The following is an 18,484-nucleotide window of genomic DNA, read 5'->3' as shown; positions in this document are numbered from 1 at the left end:
TGCGCAGGCAGGGCACGTGATGCTCCGCTCAGCTATGACCCCTACTGTAAAGACATACCAAGGCGCTAGTCCTCATAATCCCACGTAAAATGCAGATTTAAACTCCGGAAGCTGCCTTGCACCCAGTCCACCTGCGCTGACTGCCAGCAGCTCTCAGACAGGAGCTGTTCCCCTGCCCGAAGGTGCCGTTGGGGATGGAACCAGAGACCTTCTGCAAGCCCAAGCAGCTGCTCTGACTGCTGAGCTACAGAACTTCAGCCTCTGCCGCTAAACTATTGCCCTCTGCTTAAAAAAATAAGCTAAGGCTGCAGTCCTCATGAAGTGCTCATATGCTCCGCTTCATCAACTTCACACAGGGACGGACCTTGCAGCCTTCTGCATGCCAAGCAGGGGCTCTGACCCACGAACTGCGCAATTTCTGCCCTCCTTTATTCGTTGAAACACAGCCAGTTTGGCAAGGGGGGTGTTGGGGAATTAAAGAGGGTGGCGCTGTGGGTTAAACCACAGAGCCTAGGACTTGCCGATCAGAAGGTCGGCGGTTTTAATCCCCGCAACGGGGTGAGCTCCCATTGCTCAGTCCCTGCTCCTGCCAACCTAGCAGTTCGAAAGCACGTCAAAGTGCAAGGAGATAAATAGGTACCTCTCTGGCGGGAAGGTAAATGGCGTTTCCGTGCGCTGCTCTGGTTCGCCAGAAGCGGCTTAGTCATGCTGGCCACATGACCCGGAAGCTGTACGCCGGCTCCCTTGGCCAATAAAGCGAGATGAGCGCCGCAACCCCAGAGTCGGTCACGACTGGACCTAATGGTCAGGGGTTCCCTTTACCCTTTACCCAAATATTATTATTATTATTCCAGCAAACCCTTCACACAAAAACTACCAGAACGACTCTTAGCTAAGTGTTTATTGTTTCGAACTAAAAAACAGACACCCCGAAACACCCGCAGCTTCTGAATTTTCGTTGGAAAGAGAAGGATCGTTCCCACTGCCCCCCACAAAAAAACTAACCAAGCCATGTGGCCTGGCCACAATTCGGTGTGCCAGCCTAGTTTTGCAAACCGAGGAGGTGGCTTGCGGGAGGCTGGTGCCCGTTGCTCTCTGCCGACCGCACAAATCCATTCAGGTGAGGGGCGGCCTTCTTGGGGGCGGCTGGCCAAGCCGCTGGGGGTTCAGGCGTCGGGGGGGCCTGCTTGGCGCAGGGCCACGTCCTCCGGGTCTTGTGCTCCAGCTGCATGTGGTTCTGTGGCGGGAGGCCCACGCAGGCTCTGTAGGGTGAGAAAAACCTGAGTTACGCAATCGGACCACCTTCTGTGCAAGGAGATAAATGAAAGTTGTTTCCCCTAATCCTGAACTCATTTACAGCAGTACCTTGGTTCTCAAACTTAACCCGTTCCGGAAGACCGTTCCAAAACCAAGGCGTGCTTTCCCATAGAAAGCAATGCAAAATCCTCATAGAACTCTAGCCCAATGGTTGCCATTAATTTGATTTTGAGTTGATTTTAGAATGAATTGGTTTTAGAATGCTGTGTTACTTTTATTGTTGTTAGCCGCTCTGAGCCCGGCTTTGGCTGGGGAGGATGGGATATAAATAAAATATTATTATTATTATTATTATTATTATTATTATTATTATTACAGTGGTACCTCGGGTTACATACGCTTCAGGTTACATACACTTCAGGTTACAGACTCCGCTAACCCAGAAATAGTGCTTCAGGTTAAGAACTTTGCTTCAGGATGAGAACAGAAATCGTGCTCCGGCGGCGCAGCAGCAGCGGGAGGCCCCATTAGCTAAAGTGGTGCTTCAGGTTAAGAACAGTTTCAGGTTAAGAACGGACCTCCGGAACAAATTAAGTACTTAACCCGAGGTACCACTGTATAATAATAATAATAATAATAATAATAACAGATTAATCCATTCCAGACTTTTAAAAACAACCCCTAAAACAGCAATTTGGCATGAATTTTACTATCTAAAGAGACCACTGATCCATAAAACGCAAGCAATGTACAATGTACTGCAGTCACACAATCAATCGGTAGCCGAACTGTTCCACGCAGTCCCAAAACCAAAACAAAAAAAGAGCCACAAAAACGCAAAATAAAAAGAATATGGAAAAATTGGTTTCTAATATGTAAAAATTTAATGTTATAATATATCAAGATTAAAGATTAGGATTAAAAAGGAGGGAAAGGAATTGTTGGATTAACAAATTGAATTGGAATACAAAAGAGGGAGGTATGAGGAGGTCCGGGAAACAAGTAAATGTAAAAGAAGTGATGAAAAGATGGAATTGTTTTTAACTGTTTTTTCTTTTTTCTACTTTGTATTTTTCTTTTTTATTGTTAATCTTTTTATTAATGTGATTTTTCTTCTTTTGAAACTTTAATAAATATTATTTAAAAAAAAAAAAAAAAAACGCAAAATAAATAGCAAAAAAAAGACAGACCTCACCATAGCACTCAAATCGGAAGTGTAACACTCAAAACGGAGCATGTTCGGCTTCCAAAAAAAGTTCGCAAACGAAAACACTTAACTTCCGGGTTTGCAGTGTTTGGGTTCCAAGTTGTTTGAGCACGAAGGCGTTTGAGAACCAAGGTACCGCTGTATTCCTAAAAACAAGGTGAGTTTCTACTCCTCGTGGCTGATTCAGATAGGGAACACAGGGTGCTGCCTTTATAGTGAGCTTACGCTGAGCTTACTGCCAGCACGGACTGGCAGCCGTGGCTCTCCAGGGAGCCTGGGACCTTCTACACACAAAGCGTTTAAAATAAGCTAAGATTCCAGTCCTCCTGGTTCTGATTGAAGCACTTGTTTAAATTGGATGGGGAAAAAACGAAGATCATGGCCACTGGGCCCATCACCTCCCGGTAAACAGAAGGGGAAGAAATGGAGGCAGTGAGAGATTTTACTTTCTTGGGCTCCATGATCACTGCAGATGGTGACAGCAGCCACGAAATTAAAAGACGCCTGCTTCTTCGGAGAAAAGCAATGACAAGCCTAGACAGCATCTTATAAAGCAGAGACATCACCTTGCCAACAAAGGTCCGTATAGTTAAAGCTATGGTTTACCCAGTAGTGATGTATGGAAGTGAGAGCTGGACCCTAAAGAAGGCTGATCGCCGAAGAATGGATGCTTTTGAATTCTGGTGCTGGAGGAGACTCTTGAGAGTCCCATGGACTGCAAGAAGATCAAACCTCTCCATTCTGAAGGAAATCAGCCCTGAGTGCTCACTGGAAGGACAGATCCTGAAGCTGAGGCGCCAAGACTTTGGCCACCTGATGAGAAGAGAAGACTCCCTGGAAAAGACCCTGATGTTGGGAAAGATGGAGGGCGCAAGGAGAAGGGGGCGACAGAGGACGAGATGGTGGGACAGTGTTCTCAAAGCTACCAGCATAAGTTTGACCAAACTGCGGGACGCAGTGGAAGACAGGAGTGCCTGGTGTGCTCTGGTCCAGGGGGTCACGAAGAGTCGGGCACGACTAAACGACTCAACAACAACAAATTGGACACCGCAGACCAGTGAGCAATACAGTTCAATATTGCCTTACCCTGACTGGCAGCATCTCCCTAGTGCCAGGATCAGACCCTATTTCCATCTGTCTGTCTCAAAAGAGGGAGGGAGAATTGTAGAGACCTCACCCCACAGGGTTACCATGGAGACCCCAATCAATGAGGGTTTCGCTAGGCTCAGGGTTGCCATGGTTACTGGTGCAACTCATCCCTTTGGGGGGGGGTGAGAGTTAAAAGATACAGGGAGGAGGTTTCCATGGTTACCAGAGCATCGCCAAAACGGGCAGACCTTTTCAGGGAAGTTTTTTTATCGGTTGATGTTCTGTTGTGTTTTCAGTTATTTTGTCGGCAGCCGCCCAGAGTGGCTTGGGGAAACCCAGTCAAATGGGTGACATATAATATTTGGGAGGTTTATTTATTTTAAAGGTCCAGATTTGGAGCTGGTTTGCACCTGGAGTAACCTGGAATAGCCTCAGACACACCCAAGGGGTTTGGGGGCTAAGCCCCCGGAAGATGTGTTTGGAAGGAAGGAAAAGGAATTATGAGGCCTTTGTGATACTGAAACTGGGTCTCTGTTCTAAAGCTCAGTATGGGCTATTCTGTCAGCACTGCCTCAGTGATGTGGACTCTTAGACCGGGGTGGCCCTGTATATTCATTTTCCAAGCTTTAAAAATAATAAAAATTAGTTTATTATATATATAAAAGGCTTCACGGTGGAGGACTCAAAGGAGAGGTCAGTAACAATATGTTTAAAGCTGGAAAAGGATCTCAAAATGGCAAATTGCGTGTGTGTGCTTTGAAACACAACAAAACGTTTTGGGGAGGGGGCAAATGCAAACCATGGTCCACAGTATATTTGTGTGTGTGTTTATGTGCACAAATGCACACACTTCCATTGGCAGCTACGCAGACTGCAGCGTGACGACACGCTTACTTTTATATGTATATAGGAAGATAGCTAGCTTGCTATGGTTACTTAAAGCCACGTCCTGATACACTAGACCAAACCGCGTCCCTCTCAGAGCAAACCCCCTGACAATGAACAGATCCAAGTTAGTTACGCCTGCTCAGTTCGGTGGGTCGCCTCAGAAGGAGGACCAAGGCCGGCTACCACCCAGTTTCCTGCGATTACCTGAACAGGTTCTCGATGGCGGCCCTTTGGCGAAAGAAAGCGTTGACCACCGGCGCTCCTTCAGGGACAAGGGGAGCCTTGCAGAGGAAACCCAGGAGAGACAAGATGCTGTGCAGCGGCTCAGGGTCCGAGTCGCCCTCGACGGTCACTCGGATCCGTTCACAGAGCTCAGCCAGGATCACCAAATCCAAGATTATAGGGCTGGCCAGTAAGGAATCCTACAGAGATGGGGGCAGCAGGAAGGATTTGCCATGTTGTTCCAAACCGTCCCCCTCAGACGCGATAATTCGCACCTGTCTCCCCAGCTTGAAAATAGCCGCTCATTATCTCTTCCCTCCCCCCAATATTTTATTACTTTGACAAAATAAGGTAAAGGGACCCCTGACCATTAGCTCCAGTCCTGACCGACTCTGGGGTTGCGGCACTCATCTTGCTTTATTGGCCGAGGGAGCCAGTGTACAGCTTCCGGGTCATGTGGCCAGCAGGACTAAGCCGCTTCTGGCGAACCAGAGCAGCACATGGAAATGCCATTTACCTTCCCACTGAAGTGGTACCTATTTATCTACTTGCACTTTGACGTGCTTTCGAACTGCTAGGTTGGCAGGAGCTGGGACCGAGCAATGGGAGCTCACCCCGTCGTAGGGATTCGAACCGCCGACCTTCTGATCAGCAAGTCCTAGGCTCTGTGGTTTAACCCACAGCGCCACCCGGGTCCCTATTTTGACAAAGTAATAATCATAAATAAATACCATTCCATTGTAACTATCCAACCTCCCAAAATTTCAACACCTTTTGCAATGGTTTGACCCTTTTCCGTTTTAACAGTACAAATTCCACAAACACCTTCCACATCTCCTCCAAATCATTTACCCTGTGTATTTCCCGCCTTGCCTGAATGCAGCCTTTCTCAGCCTGTGGGTCCCCAGATGTTGTTGAACTACAACTCCCATCACCCCTAGCTACCAAGGCCGTAGCTCAGGGAGGATGGGAGTTGTAGTCCAACAACATCTGGGCACCCACAGGTTGAGAAAGGCTGCCTTAACCGCACATGTTATCATCAATACTATATTCCACACCTCTATATATATACCAATCCTCCCTGCTATTTTGCTTGCGCCTTCCGCTTCCTAGATATAATACCGTATTTTTTGCTCTATAAGACTCACTTTTCCCCTCCTAAAAAGTAAGGGGAAATGTGTGTGCGTCTTATGGAGCGAATGCAGGCTGCGCAGCTATCCCAGAAGCCAGAACAGCAAGAGGGATTGCTGCTTTCACTGCGCAGCGATCCCTCTTGCTGTTCTGGCTTCTGAGATTCAGAATATTTTTTTTCTTGTTTTCCTCCTCCAAAAACTAGGTGCGTCTTGTGGTCTGTTGCGTCTTATAGAGCGAAAAATACGGTAATTTGTGCAGCTGTCAATGAAATTTGCGAGCAAGTCCTTCATAGCCGGCGAACCTTAGCTGCACATTTCCTAGCTCTTTTTCTCCAAATGGGGACTTGGAGTAGGGAACACCACTCCCCACTTCCTCATCCGCTCCCGGCGCCATTCCTCACGCACCTCGCAGACGTTGTGAATGACTATGGTGCTCGTGCCGCCCATTGCAATCTCGGAGGTGTATTCGTCCAGAGCCCGCTTGCTGTCGCCGACGTAAGGGACATACTTGATCACCACCTGTCCGGGGAGAGGAGGGGAATTGGCACTGGTGAGGAAACAGGGACAACAATCCTGAATGGGGTGACTGTGCCCCTGAAGGACCAGGTGCGCAGCCTGGGAGTCATTTTGGACTCACAGCTGTCCATGGAGGCAAAAGTTAATTCTGTGTCCAGGGCGGCTGTCTACCAGCTCCATCTGGTACGCCGGCTGAGACCCTACCTGCCTGTGGACTGTCTTGCCAGAGTGGTGCATGCTCTGGTTATCTCCCGCTTGGACTACTGCCATGCGCTCTATGTGGGGCTACCTTTGAAGGTGACCCGGAAACTGCAATTAATCCAGAATGCGGCTGCCAGACTGGTGACTGGGAGTGACCGCCGAGACCACATAACACCGGTTCTGAGAGATCTGCATTGGCTCCCAGTACGTTTCCAAGCACAATTCAAAGTGTTGGTGCTGACCTTTAAAGCCCTAAACGGCCTCGGTCCAGTATATCTGAAGGAGTGTCTCCACCCCCATCGTTCTGCCAGGACACCGAGATCCAGCGCCAAGGGCCTTCTGGCGGTTCCCTCATTGCAAGAAGCCAAGTTACAGGGAAGCAGGCAGAGGGCCTTCTCGGTGGTGGCACCCGCCCTGTGGAACGCCCTCCCATCAGATGTGAAAGAGATAAGCAGCTATCCTATCTTTAAAAGACACCTGAAGGCAGCCCTGTTTAGGGAATTTTTTAATATTTAATGCTGTATTGTTTTTAACACTCGATTGGGAGCTGCCCAGAGTGGCTGGGGAAACTCAGCCAGATGGGTGGGGTATAAATAATAAATTATTATCATTATTATTATTATTTTCCTCGCCCCATCCAGGCAAGCCTTGCCCTAGCCTGTTGCAGGAAGGCACAGGGCAAATGTTGACCACCCTCTGCCCCTACTCACACAATGGTCTGGGCGCTCGCCGGGCCCATAGAGGATGGGATTCGACTGTACCATGTCGTCTACGACGTTGCTCTTTGAAATCTCCTTGGAGCGAAACTGGGCAGGGGCAGAAAGATTCTTCCCGTCGTTGTTGCCAAGGTGGTTGTAGCTGACGATGGAGACGGGCTGGAACCCAAGAGAGAGAGGGGGGCAGCAATGAGAGGCTTGGCTTGCGGGACTCCCTGGTTCCAAACAGGGTAACCGTGCCCCTAAAGGACCAGGTGTGCAGCCTGGGGGTCATTTTGGACTCACAGCTGTCTGTGGAGGCGCAGGTCCATTCTGCGTCCACCAGCTCCATCAGAGACCCTCCCTGCCTGCGCATGGTCTCGCCACAGCGGTCCATACTCTAGTTATCTCCTGCTTGGACTACTGCCATGCACTCTACGTGGGGCTACCTTTGAAGGCGACTCGGAAACGGCAACTAATTCAGACTGGGAATGTATAGCACCGGTCCTAAAAGACCTTCACTGGCTCCCAGTATGGTATGCAGGCTGAGACCCTCCCTGCCCACAGACTGTCTCACCAGAGTGGTGCATGCTCTAGTTATCTCTCGCTTGGACTACTGCAATGCGCTCTATGTGGGGCTACCTTTGAAGGTGACCCAGAAACTACAACTAATCCAAAATGCGGCAGCCAGACTGGTGACTGGGAGCGGCCGCCGAGACCACATAACACCGGTCTTGAAAGACCTACATTGGCTCCCAGTACGTTTCCGAGCACAATTCAAAGTGTTGGTGCTGACCTTGAAAGCCCTAAATGGCCTCAAAGGCCCAGTAGACCTGAAGGAGCGTCTCCACCCCTACTGTCCAGCCCGGACACTGAGCTCCAGCTCCAAGGGCCTTCTGGTGGTTCCCTCCCTGCGAGAAGCTAGGTTGCAGGGAACCAGGCAGAGGGCCTTCTCGGTGGTGGCGCCTGCCCTGTGGAACGCCCACCCGGCAGATGTCAAGCAAATAAACAACTACCTGACTTTTAGGAGACATCTGAAGGCAGCCCTGTTTGGGGAATTTTTTAACCACTGATGTTTTATCACGTTTTTAATATTTTGCTGGCATCCGCCCAGAGTGATTACGGCAGTCCACTGGGCGGCATTTAAATGATAAAATTATTACTATTCATATTACTAAAACGACACAAAGTTGCTAGGCCTCAGGAAACAGCTCGATGAAATAGCAAAGTGGGACTGTTGCAAAGCAGACACCTAACAGCTACCTTCTCCTGGTTCGAGAGTCCGGTTTGGAACCAGTTGAGCTGGTTTGGCTGCCCCAGGGGTCAAGCTAGGGGTCAGCAGAGACTCCTAAGGACAGATCTCCCTACTGCTCTCGTTTCTGTATCAAGAGTCACTTCTGGGCAACGTTTTGGGGGCAACACGGCAGCAATAGGGGGTCCAGAGGCAATAGCAGTTGGAGCAAGGGATGGTTTTGACGTTTCCTTAGGATCTTATTATTATTATTATTATTAAGTACAAATTAGAAAACATACATATTTACAGCAAAAGAAAATACAAAGGAAAAAGAAAATACATATAACCAAGGGGAAAAATTAGAGAATACTTTGCCTCTTTTCATATTTATTTATACCTCTATAAAATGCTATGCGCAATAGTGAAATGAAAGATATCAGAAAAAAATAAAAAAGAACAAAGAAAAAATAAAGAATTAAAAGAAAAGAATCATAGGTGAAAAATTTTTAAAGTAGATAAGCATTCACTATACATAGCCGTTTCCCATCTATATTTATATTCAATTGCATAATTTCATCTTGTCCTTATCTACCTTAAAAAGTGTTGTTGTTTTTAAAAGACTTCCACCGTTTTTTATAATCCATTCGTTCTTCATATTTTCCCTTTGGATTTCCTTAAAGTCTCACTTTGTGTTTTTTATATTACGCACAAGATTATTCTAAACACAACCAGGTTTTTGTAGTCGAGCCCTGGTTTTGTAAATACCGTATTTTTTGCTCTATAAGACTCCCTTTTTCCCTCCTAAAAAGTAAGAGGGAATGTGTGTGCGTCTTACGGAGCGAATGCAGGCTGCGCGGCTATCCCAGAAGCCAGAACAGCAAGAGGGATTGCTGCTTTCACTGCGCAGCGATCCCTCTTGCTGTTCTGGCTTCTGAGATTCAGAATATTTTTTTTCTTGTTTTCCTCCTCCAAAAACTAGGTGCGTCTTGTGGTCTGGTGCGTTTTATAGAGCGAAAAATTCGGTAATCATTTAAGAACTCCCATTGCTTCATAACCACGGTTTTGGATTTCCTCCTTATTATATCCGTCGGTTTTGCTAGTTCCAGGTACTCGCAACGTTTCCCCTATTGGAAAGAAGACAGCATCCCAACAAAAAGAGAATGGTTGGGGAAGTTTCTTTAGGACCTTTTGGGTTAAGCGGCTCACCTTAATCCCAGAGCTGATGAGGAAATCCACCAGGACCGACTTCATCTTCGTCTGACCAGACTTGAAGTCATCGCCGACGATGAAGACGCGGCGTTGGACCGCCAGTTGGATGACCCCCGGCAGGAAGGTGTTCTGGGGGGAGCCGTTGATATAGCTGCACCCCTCCAAGATGCTGGCAACGGCAAAGAGGGTGGAGGGCGAGACGTCCAGGCCGCACTGGACCCCCAAAAAAGCAAGAGAAAAGGGGGGTTTGATGGGCAGCAAGGCAGAAGATGTCTTGGGGGGCACCTCTCCCACCCAGGCACGCCCCCCAACCACAAAAGCTCACTAGGGAGGGCTTCTAGATCCCAACCCTCGGCGGTCAGCAAGATCCCTCACTCTCAATCTAAGGGTTGTGGGTTCGAGTTTCAGGTTGGGCAAAAAAAAATCCTGTGTTGTAGGGGGTTGGGCTAGATGACCCTAGATCCCCTCTCCCTAAAACCATACACCCCAGGGACTAGGAACTTGCTGGGTTCTGTCCTGCAGCAACACATTTGGGCTTTTGCAAGCATCCCTGTTATATGAGAGTCGGGCGAGTGTTTCTCTTTAGCAGGGGTTGGCAAGGCTTACTGGGTATGGGCCGAATTACTCCTGCGGAGATCCTCCGTGAGCTGGGCCGGCACAGCGCAACACCGGAAATCACATCTGCGCATGCCCAGATGCCGAAAATTGCACCTGCGCAGAAGCGATTTCTGGCACCACGGACATGCGCAGACGCGATTTCAGGCATCTGGGCATGTGCAGAAGCAATTTCCAGAGCCGCGGGAGAGAGTCCCTGCGCTGTGCCACTTTAGCACAGTGCGTGGGGCCTCGTCAAGCAGACGGCTCAGTTGGGGGGGGGGACTCGTGGACAGGTTAAAAGGCCTCCGTGGGTTGCGTCTTAGGTTGGCGACCCCTGCTCTTTAGAAAAGTCCTTCCCTTTCCTGAGAGGGAAACAATCTTCAGATCAGGGAAGGGGAGCGCCTGTGGCCCTTTTGAGGTTGCAGGACTCGCACTCGCATCGGGCCCCCATCAGAGATGATGATGGCAACAACCGTGGAAGCCTGGGTCCTGCAAGGCCTGGAGGGCCACAGATATGCCCCCCCCCCCACAATTTGGAGAAATGCCATCCCAAAAATGGCTGCCCTTTGCAGAACTTCAGTTTCCCATGGACCCCCTTGTCTTTCCCATGGCTCCTTCGCTTGCTCGGGAGCCAAGGGAAGTTTGGGAGCCAAGGGAAGTTTGAACTCGCTTCGCAGAAAAAGGACCCTGCAATTCATTTAAAAACCAACCAACCAACAATTGAAGTAGAAGGCTCAGGAAAAGAGACAGTGCAGATTAAAGAGGAGGAGGGCGAAGGGAGGTATTTGGGCAACTTGCCTCGATCGCTTGGAGCAAGTTGTCGGCTGTGTCGTTCACACCGGGCTGGGCGTCGCAAAAGCACTCCGTGTTCGCCGTCCAGAGCACAATCACTTTGTCTACCCTGCTGGAATTCTTGAAGTCGCGGATATCCTGTCGGATCTGGGCCATCTAAGTAAAGGGGAGGAGGGGAGGAGATTAATCAGGTATTCTACAATGGCATTTCCCAACCCAAAATGGCGAACGAACCCCTGGGATACCTTGAGGAGTCCATCTAGCTGCCCACACTGACTGGCAGCCACAACTTGCCAGGACTTCTGAACCTGAAGAGATCACATGCAAAGCAGGTGATCCATTACTGCCCTATGGGACCGTTCCTTTTTTTAGGAATTTAAGCATCTAATGTCCCCATCCCTAATTTGCGGGTTGCTATCTGATTAGATTTCACTTTGATTCTGATTTGATTTCAGGATGTATTTTAATTGATTGCTTGATTTTATGGTAATATGTTCTATATCTGATGTTAGCCGCTCTGAGCTCGGTTTTGGCTGGGGAGGGCAGGGCATAAATAAAATTATTATTATTATTATTATTATTATTATTATTATTATTAACAAAACCTACGATTGCAGTTCTCGTGGTTTTGAATAAAAGGGGTCATTTTAAGTAGGAATATAGGAAAAAATGCCTCCTACAGACCAAAGGTCCACATAGGCCAGTATTGTATACACTGGCTGGCAGCAGCTATCCAGGGTTTCTGACAAGGGAGTTTTCCCCAGGAGCATTATGGGATGTTGAACAGCTGAGATGCGGTTCCTCCCTTAGAAACTAAGACAAGTCTTCAAGCTTCTGAATAAACGACTGGTTTAAAATCAGAGAACGTTGCTTTAGGCCAAGTCAAACCCCCTGGGCCATCTAACCCAGTTTGGCAAACACAGACTGGCAGCGTTTCTCTCCCAGGCGACGCTGCCGGGAATCAAACCCAGGACATTGTAATAAACCCAAGCTTTGCAGAGCTATCCTGCGCACAGGACAGCCCAGGAGGTCTGGACCCAGTCCGTCACGAGGGGCAATGCCAGCAGCTGGGAGCCCCGCACCCGCTGGTCCCAAGCGCCCACCTGCTGTGCTATGGTTCCCGTCAGGATGTTATCGGCTCTCTCCTCCTGGTTGTCCGCGATGAACTTGGGGATGTAGATGGAGGCCCTTGGCTTCAGGTCCTCCATGTGGGGGCACAGCTGCTCTTGCAACGCCCAGTCGAGGACTTGCGCCCGGCGCATGGCATCCGCCAGGTTCAGGGAAGAGATGTCCCAGCCTGGCGGGAGGAAAAAGGGCAAGACGGTCACAGGAATAGGCACACTGTGAATATACAGGCCCCCCACTACCTTTCGTTTTTTTTAAAAAAGAGCTATCTAAGGCAGGGGTCATGGGACATGGGTGGCGCTGTGGGTTAAACCACAGAGCCTAGGACTTGCCAATCAGAAGGTCGGCGGTTCGAATCCCCGCAATGACGGGGTGAGCTCCCGTTGCTCGGTCCCTGCTCCTGCCAACCTAGCAGTTCGAAAGCACGTCAAAGTGCAAGTAGATCAATAGGTACCGCTCTGGCAGAAAGGTAAACGGCGTTTCCGTGCGCTGCTCTGGTTCGCCAGAAGCGGCTTAGTCCTGCTGGCCACATGACCCGGAAGCTGTGTGCCAGCTCCCTCAGCCAGTAACGTGAAATGAGCGCCGCAACCCCAGAGTCGGCCACGACTGGACCTAACGGTCAGGGGTCCCTTTACCTTTACCTTTAATGATAATGATAATAAGTGCCAATTTTAAAAAATCTTGAGTCCCCCGATGCTATGGGAAAGCACACCTTGGTTTAAGAAAGCTTTGGTTTAAGAACAGACTTTCGGAACAAATTAAGTTCGTTAACCAAGGTACCACTGTATTGTTTTAGTCTCCTGGTAAGTCACATGGAGAAGTTATTGTTTGTTGTCGTCGTCTTACAATCAAGGGGTGCATTATGGGGGTGGGTAACTCCAGAATAGGGACGCGGGTGGCGCTGTGGGTTAAACCACAGAGCCTAGGACTTGCCGATCAGAAGGTCGGCGGTTCGAATCCCTGTGACGGGTGAGCTCCCGTTGCTCAGTCCCTGCTCCTGCCAACCTAGCAGTTTGAAAGCACATCAAAGTGAAAGTAGATAAATAGGTACCACTCCGGTGGAAAGGTAAATGGTGTTTCCATGAGCTGCTCTGATTCGTCAGAAGTGACTTAGTCCTGCTGGCCACATGACCCGGAAGCTGTACACCGGCTCCCTCGGCCAATAAAGCGAGATGAGCGCTGTAACCCCAGAGTTGGCCATGACTGGACCTAATGGTCAGGGGTCCCTCTACCTTTACCTTAAGGCAGGGGTCAGCAAACTTTTTCAGCAGGGGGCCGGTCCACTGTCCCTCAGACCTTGTAGAGGGCCGGACTATATTTTTTTGGGGGGGGGTGAACGAATTCCTATGCCCCACAAATAACCCAGAGATGCATTTTAAATAAAAGGACACATTCTACTCATGTAAAAACACGCTGATTCCCGGACCGTCCGCGGGCCGGATTGAGAAGGCGGTTGGGCCGGATCCGACCTCCAGGCCTTAGTTTGCTTAGCCATGCTCTAAGGCAGTGGTGTCCAAACGTTTTTCAAAGAGGGCCAGATTTGATGAAGTGAAGGGCCGTGAAGGCCGACCAAAGTTGTTGAGCTTTTTAAAGGGTTGAAGTTGTTGAGGTTTTTTTTAGGATTTTACCCACCAGGGAAGAATGGCAGATGAAGCTGATGGACTATATGGAACTGGCGGAAATGACTGGCAGAATTCGAGACCAGGGAGAAGAGTCGGTGGAAGAAGATTGGGAAAAATTTAAAGTATACTTACAGAAACATTGTAAAATTAATGAGTGTTAGAAGGATGCTGGAATGAAGTTACATGGTTTTAGTAGAATTGCAACAAAGAATTAAGTAAAAGCTGTGATAATGGGTTAAAATGAAAAAATTCAAGGTTAGACCGTTAAGATAAATTATAGAATAAAAATTGAGAAAGATGGGAAGAACTTGCTGAAATAGTGAATTGAACTAGAATACAAAAAAAGGGAGGTGTGAGGAGGTCGATGAAACAAGTAAAGGAAAGGTAAAAATATGGAATATTGGATGTTTGTTTTAGTTTCTTCTGTTTTTCCTTTTTGCTGTACTGTTGTATTGCTTTTATATGTTTTATATGTTTTGTTACTGTTTTTTCTCTTTTTTATTATTATTTTCTTTCTTTTTTTCTGTAATTTTTAAACTCTTAATAAATATCATTTAAAAAAAAAAAAAGGTTTTTTTAGGATTTTACCCCAGGAAATAAACTGTCACAGGGACCAGATTAAACTGACCAGCGGGCCGGTTTAGGTCCCAAAGCGGACTTTGGACATGCCTGATCTAAGGTATCTAACTGTTGGAGATGCAACAAGGATAATGTTTCTCTAAAACGTATGTCTTTTCACTGCCTTACATTTGAAAGATTTGGACATTTAAGCGATTTCTTTTTATTTCATTTTTATTTCTTTTTTTATTTATACTTCTCAGATATATACATTACAATCACATTGACGTTTCCAAACCTGACTTCCTTCCCCCTCTTTCTGCGGTTCCTCAAATTTGTTTTTGATATCATCTGCCTCAACAAAGGTCCGTATAGTAAAAGCTATGGTTTACCCAGTAGTGATGTATGGAAGTGAGAGCTGGACCATAAAGAAGGCTGATCGTCGGAGAATGGATGCTTTTGAATTCTGGTGCTGGAGGAGACTCTTGAGAGTCCCATGGACTGCAAGAAGATCAAACCTCTCCATTCCTAAGGAAATCAGCCCTGAGTGCTCACTGGAAGGACAGATCCTGAAGCTGAGACTCCAAGACTTTGGCCACCTCAGGAGAAGAGAAGACTCCCTGGAAAAGACCCTGATGTTGGGAAAGATGGAGGGCACAAGGAGAAGGGGACGACAGAGGACGAGATGGTGGGACAGTGTTCTCGAAGCTACTAGCATGAGTTTGACCAAACTGCGGGAGGCAGTGGAAGACAGGAGTGCCTGGCATGCTCTGGTCCAGGGGGTCACGAAGAGTCAGACACGACTAAACAACAACATCTTCTGCCTATCCAAATGAACTTAATTTACTCATTCATTTGTCTTCTTTAAATATATACTCTTACGTAATTGCAGGTTATAATCCGGCCAGTGTTTTTATCTGCTTGCAATTTATCTGTAAATAACTTTTAGGCAATTTCCGCCCGGACATCATTTCCGACGGCCAAATCCCGGCTATGTCCGGGGAGATTCGAACCCAGCACTTACCATCAAACACGATATCATTGGGGTGAACCATTGGAAGAAGATCGCGGAAAGGGATGTAGACGTCGCCGGTCGGACCGGTGCCCAGACAAACAGTGGATGCTTGCAAAAGAGATCCATAATAGTTGGCATGCTAGGAGGGAGAAAGGAGGGAGACTTATTAGAAACGTTGAGATCTCGGCTCACAGCTTCAGCCCACAACCTTCCCGATTCAGGGAGAACCCAGCAAAGTTCCAGAAAGACATCTACTTCTGCTTCATTGACTATGCAAAAGCCTTTGACTGTGTCGACCACAGCAAACTATGGCAAGTTCTTAAAGAAATGGGAGCGCCTGATCACCTCATCTGTCTCCTGAGAAATCTCTATGTGGGACAAGAAGCTACAGTTAGAACTGGATATGGAACAACTGATGGGTTCAAAATTGGGAAAGGAGTACAGCAAGGCTGTATATTGTCTCCCTGCTTATTTAACTTATATGCAGAATTCATCATGCGAAAGGCTGGGTTGGATGAATCCCTAGCCGGAATTAAGATTGCTGGAAGAAATATCAACAACCTCAGATATGCAGATGACACAACCTTGATGGCACAAAGTGAGGAGGAATTGAAGAACCTTTTAATGACGGTGAAAGAGGAGAGCGCAAAATATGGTCTGAAGCTCAACATCAAAAAAACAAAGATCATGGCCACTGGTCCCATCACCTCCTGGCAAATAGAAGGGGAAGAAATGGAGGCAGTGAGAGATTTTACCTTCTTGGGCTCCATGATCACTGCAGATGGTTACAGCAGCCACGAAATTAAAAGATGCCTGCTTCTTGGGAGAAAAGCAATGACAAACCTAGACAGCATCTTAAAAAGCAGAGACATCACCTTGCCAACAAAGGTCTTCCTTCCCCCTCTTTCTGCGGTTCCTCAAATTTGTTTTTGATATCATCTGCCTCAACAAAGGTCCGTATAGCTAAAGCTATGGTTTTCCCGGTAGTGATGTATGGAAGTGAGAGCTGGACCATAAAGAAGGCTGATCGCCGAAGAATGGATGCTTTTGAATTCTGGTGCTGGAGGAGACTCTTGAGAGTCCCATGGACTGCAAGAAGATCAAACCTCTCCATTCTGAAGGAAATCAGCCCTGAGTGCTCACTGGAAGGACAGATCCTGAAGCTGAGGCTCCAAGACTTTGGCCACCTCAGGAGAAGAGAGGACTCCCTGGAAAAGACCCTGATGTTGGGAATGCATCTCAGTTCAAACAAATTTCCCAGAGTGACTCGACGACAACAAAAGGAAAACAGAAGTGAAGGAAACAACAAATTGGCAGAAATAAAAACAATCATGGACACACACACACACACCCTGCAAATAAAAAAAGATAAAATACATTTGTTGCTACCAAAAGGCTAGTCGGACTTGGCCCGGCACAAAACTTTCCTTACTCCTGTTTTTAGCCCTCGTTCCCACATAAAGCCCGATAGCTGCCCCCAGTTTCACTCGCCTTCCGTCCCGTCTTGGTCATCCAGGAGAGGCCCAGCCGATTGGCTAAGACGGCGGCCGTCACCGTGGAGCCGTTGTTCCCGCCCCATCCAACGAGCATCACGCCCAGCTTGGGGACACGCCTCTCTGTGCGGAAAACGACATCGGTGGAGGACGGCTTCACCTGCGGGAGTGACAATTCAGAAGAACGTCAGGACAGATCCTGAAGCTGAGGCTCCAAGGCTTTGGCCACCTTGTGAGAAGAGAAGACTCCCTGGAAAAGACCTTGATGTTGGGAAAGATGGAGGGCACAAGGAGAAGGGGATGACAGAGGACGAGATGGCGGGACAGTGTCAGGGCCGTCTCAAGCATATCCGGTGCCCTGGTGCAAAGATCCCTCTACCCCCCACCCCAGCAGTTTCCCAGAGTTGTCCACTTGTTGTCCTTTTCCCAAGCCTCTGCGGGGATCGCTCTACTCCCGCAAAGGCTTAGGAAGGAAGCTGCATGCCCGCCAGCCATATACAGTGGTACCTCAGGTTACATACGCTTCAGGTTACAGACGCTTCAGGTTACAGACTCCGCTAACCCAGAAATAGTACCTCAGGTTAAGAACTTTGCTTCAGGATGAGAACAGAAATCGTGCTCTGGTGGCGCACCAGCAGCAGGAGGCCCCATTAGCTAAAGTGGTACTTCAGGTTCAGAACAGTTTCAGGTTAAGAACGGACCTCTGGAACGAATTAAGTACTTAACCAGAGGTACCACTGTACCTCTGTACACTGCCAGGTAGTTCAAATTGGTGTGGACCAGTTTAAGGCACGTCTGATGCCCCCCTCACCTCTACTCCTTCATTCAACTCACCCATCTTGAGGTCCCCCCCCATTCCCCATTTTATACCATACCTTGGTCACCCCGTTTTCCTGGCAGACTTGAGCTGTGGGGTAGCTGTATCTGGCCTCAATGAAGTCTGGGGTGTACTTGACATCTGGGCTCTCGACCACAAACGGGGATGTCATGATGTTTGTTCTGGGGGAGAAAAAGAGCGAAATTAAATAGCTGGCAACCGCTTCAATATCCCTAAGGGACACTTCACTCTTCCTCTTGCAGAAGCATAGAGTGAGGGATGCGTCTCTCTGTGTGAGTTCCTGTTCCGGATGGAGGAATGCGGGAAGGAAAAGGGCAGAGGCATTCCTGCAGAGTCTCTGTGCCGGAAAAAGGGGGAGTGAAAGGGCAAGGAGCCAATCCCAGCGCTCAGAAGGCGGGAGAAGCCTGAACAGAGATTCGTACAGAGGCATGGCAGGGAGAGGGGACCGGGAAGTTATGGCTTGGCTGCATTAAAATAGGAAAAATAAATCTTGGGGAAACATGGGGAGGAAAACAGAGTGGAAAGGGGTCTGGGGCGGACCCAGGTGTCCAAGAAACATCCCTGCGCTCCCCCCCCAACTCCAGACTGCCAGTTGAGGTCACTGGCCCACCCACCCTAAATGGTTTAAACTGATTTAAACATTGCTGTAAGAAATAACCACACCGCACTGTCCAATTATTAACTAAGTGGCAAAGCTGGGGGGAGGGGACCCAGGGGTCCAACTCCTCCTTCCTCATCCTCTCTAGAAAAATTTAGAAGAAAAAGAAAAGGCGAAGAGGTCTTTGAAACCTGG

General features: G+C 48.3%; 1 protein-coding gene across 1 annotated transcript; it reads right to left on the bottom strand.

The window, feature by feature from the left end:
* Positions 1-886: 886 nt before the first annotated feature.
* On the bottom strand, positions 887-17,852 carry ISYNA1 (inositol-3-phosphate synthase 1). The gene is made up of 10 exons (XM_080989337.1): positions 17,729-17,852; positions 16,852-17,013; positions 15,370-15,499; positions 12,144-12,337; positions 11,047-11,196; positions 9,649-9,864; positions 7,224-7,388; positions 6,202-6,315; positions 4,646-4,863; positions 887-1,262 (listed from the first exon to the last, which is right to left on the bottom strand). Exons 1-10 carry the CDS (start codon positions 17,840-17,842, stop codon positions 1,043-1,045), a joined length of 1,683 nt encoding a protein of 560 aa, XP_080845463.1. The 5' UTR covers positions 17,843-17,852; the 3' UTR covers positions 887-1,042.
* Positions 17,853-18,484: the final 632 nt, after the last annotated feature.

The sequence above is a fragment of the Podarcis pityusensis genome (assembly GCF_964106645.2).
Source record: "Podarcis pityusensis genome assembly, chromosome: 18".
In the NCBI taxonomy this organism is placed as follows: Eukaryota; Metazoa; Chordata; class Lepidosauria; order Squamata; family Lacertidae; genus Podarcis; species Podarcis pityusensis.
This window is presented reverse-complemented; position numbering and strand designations above follow the sequence as displayed.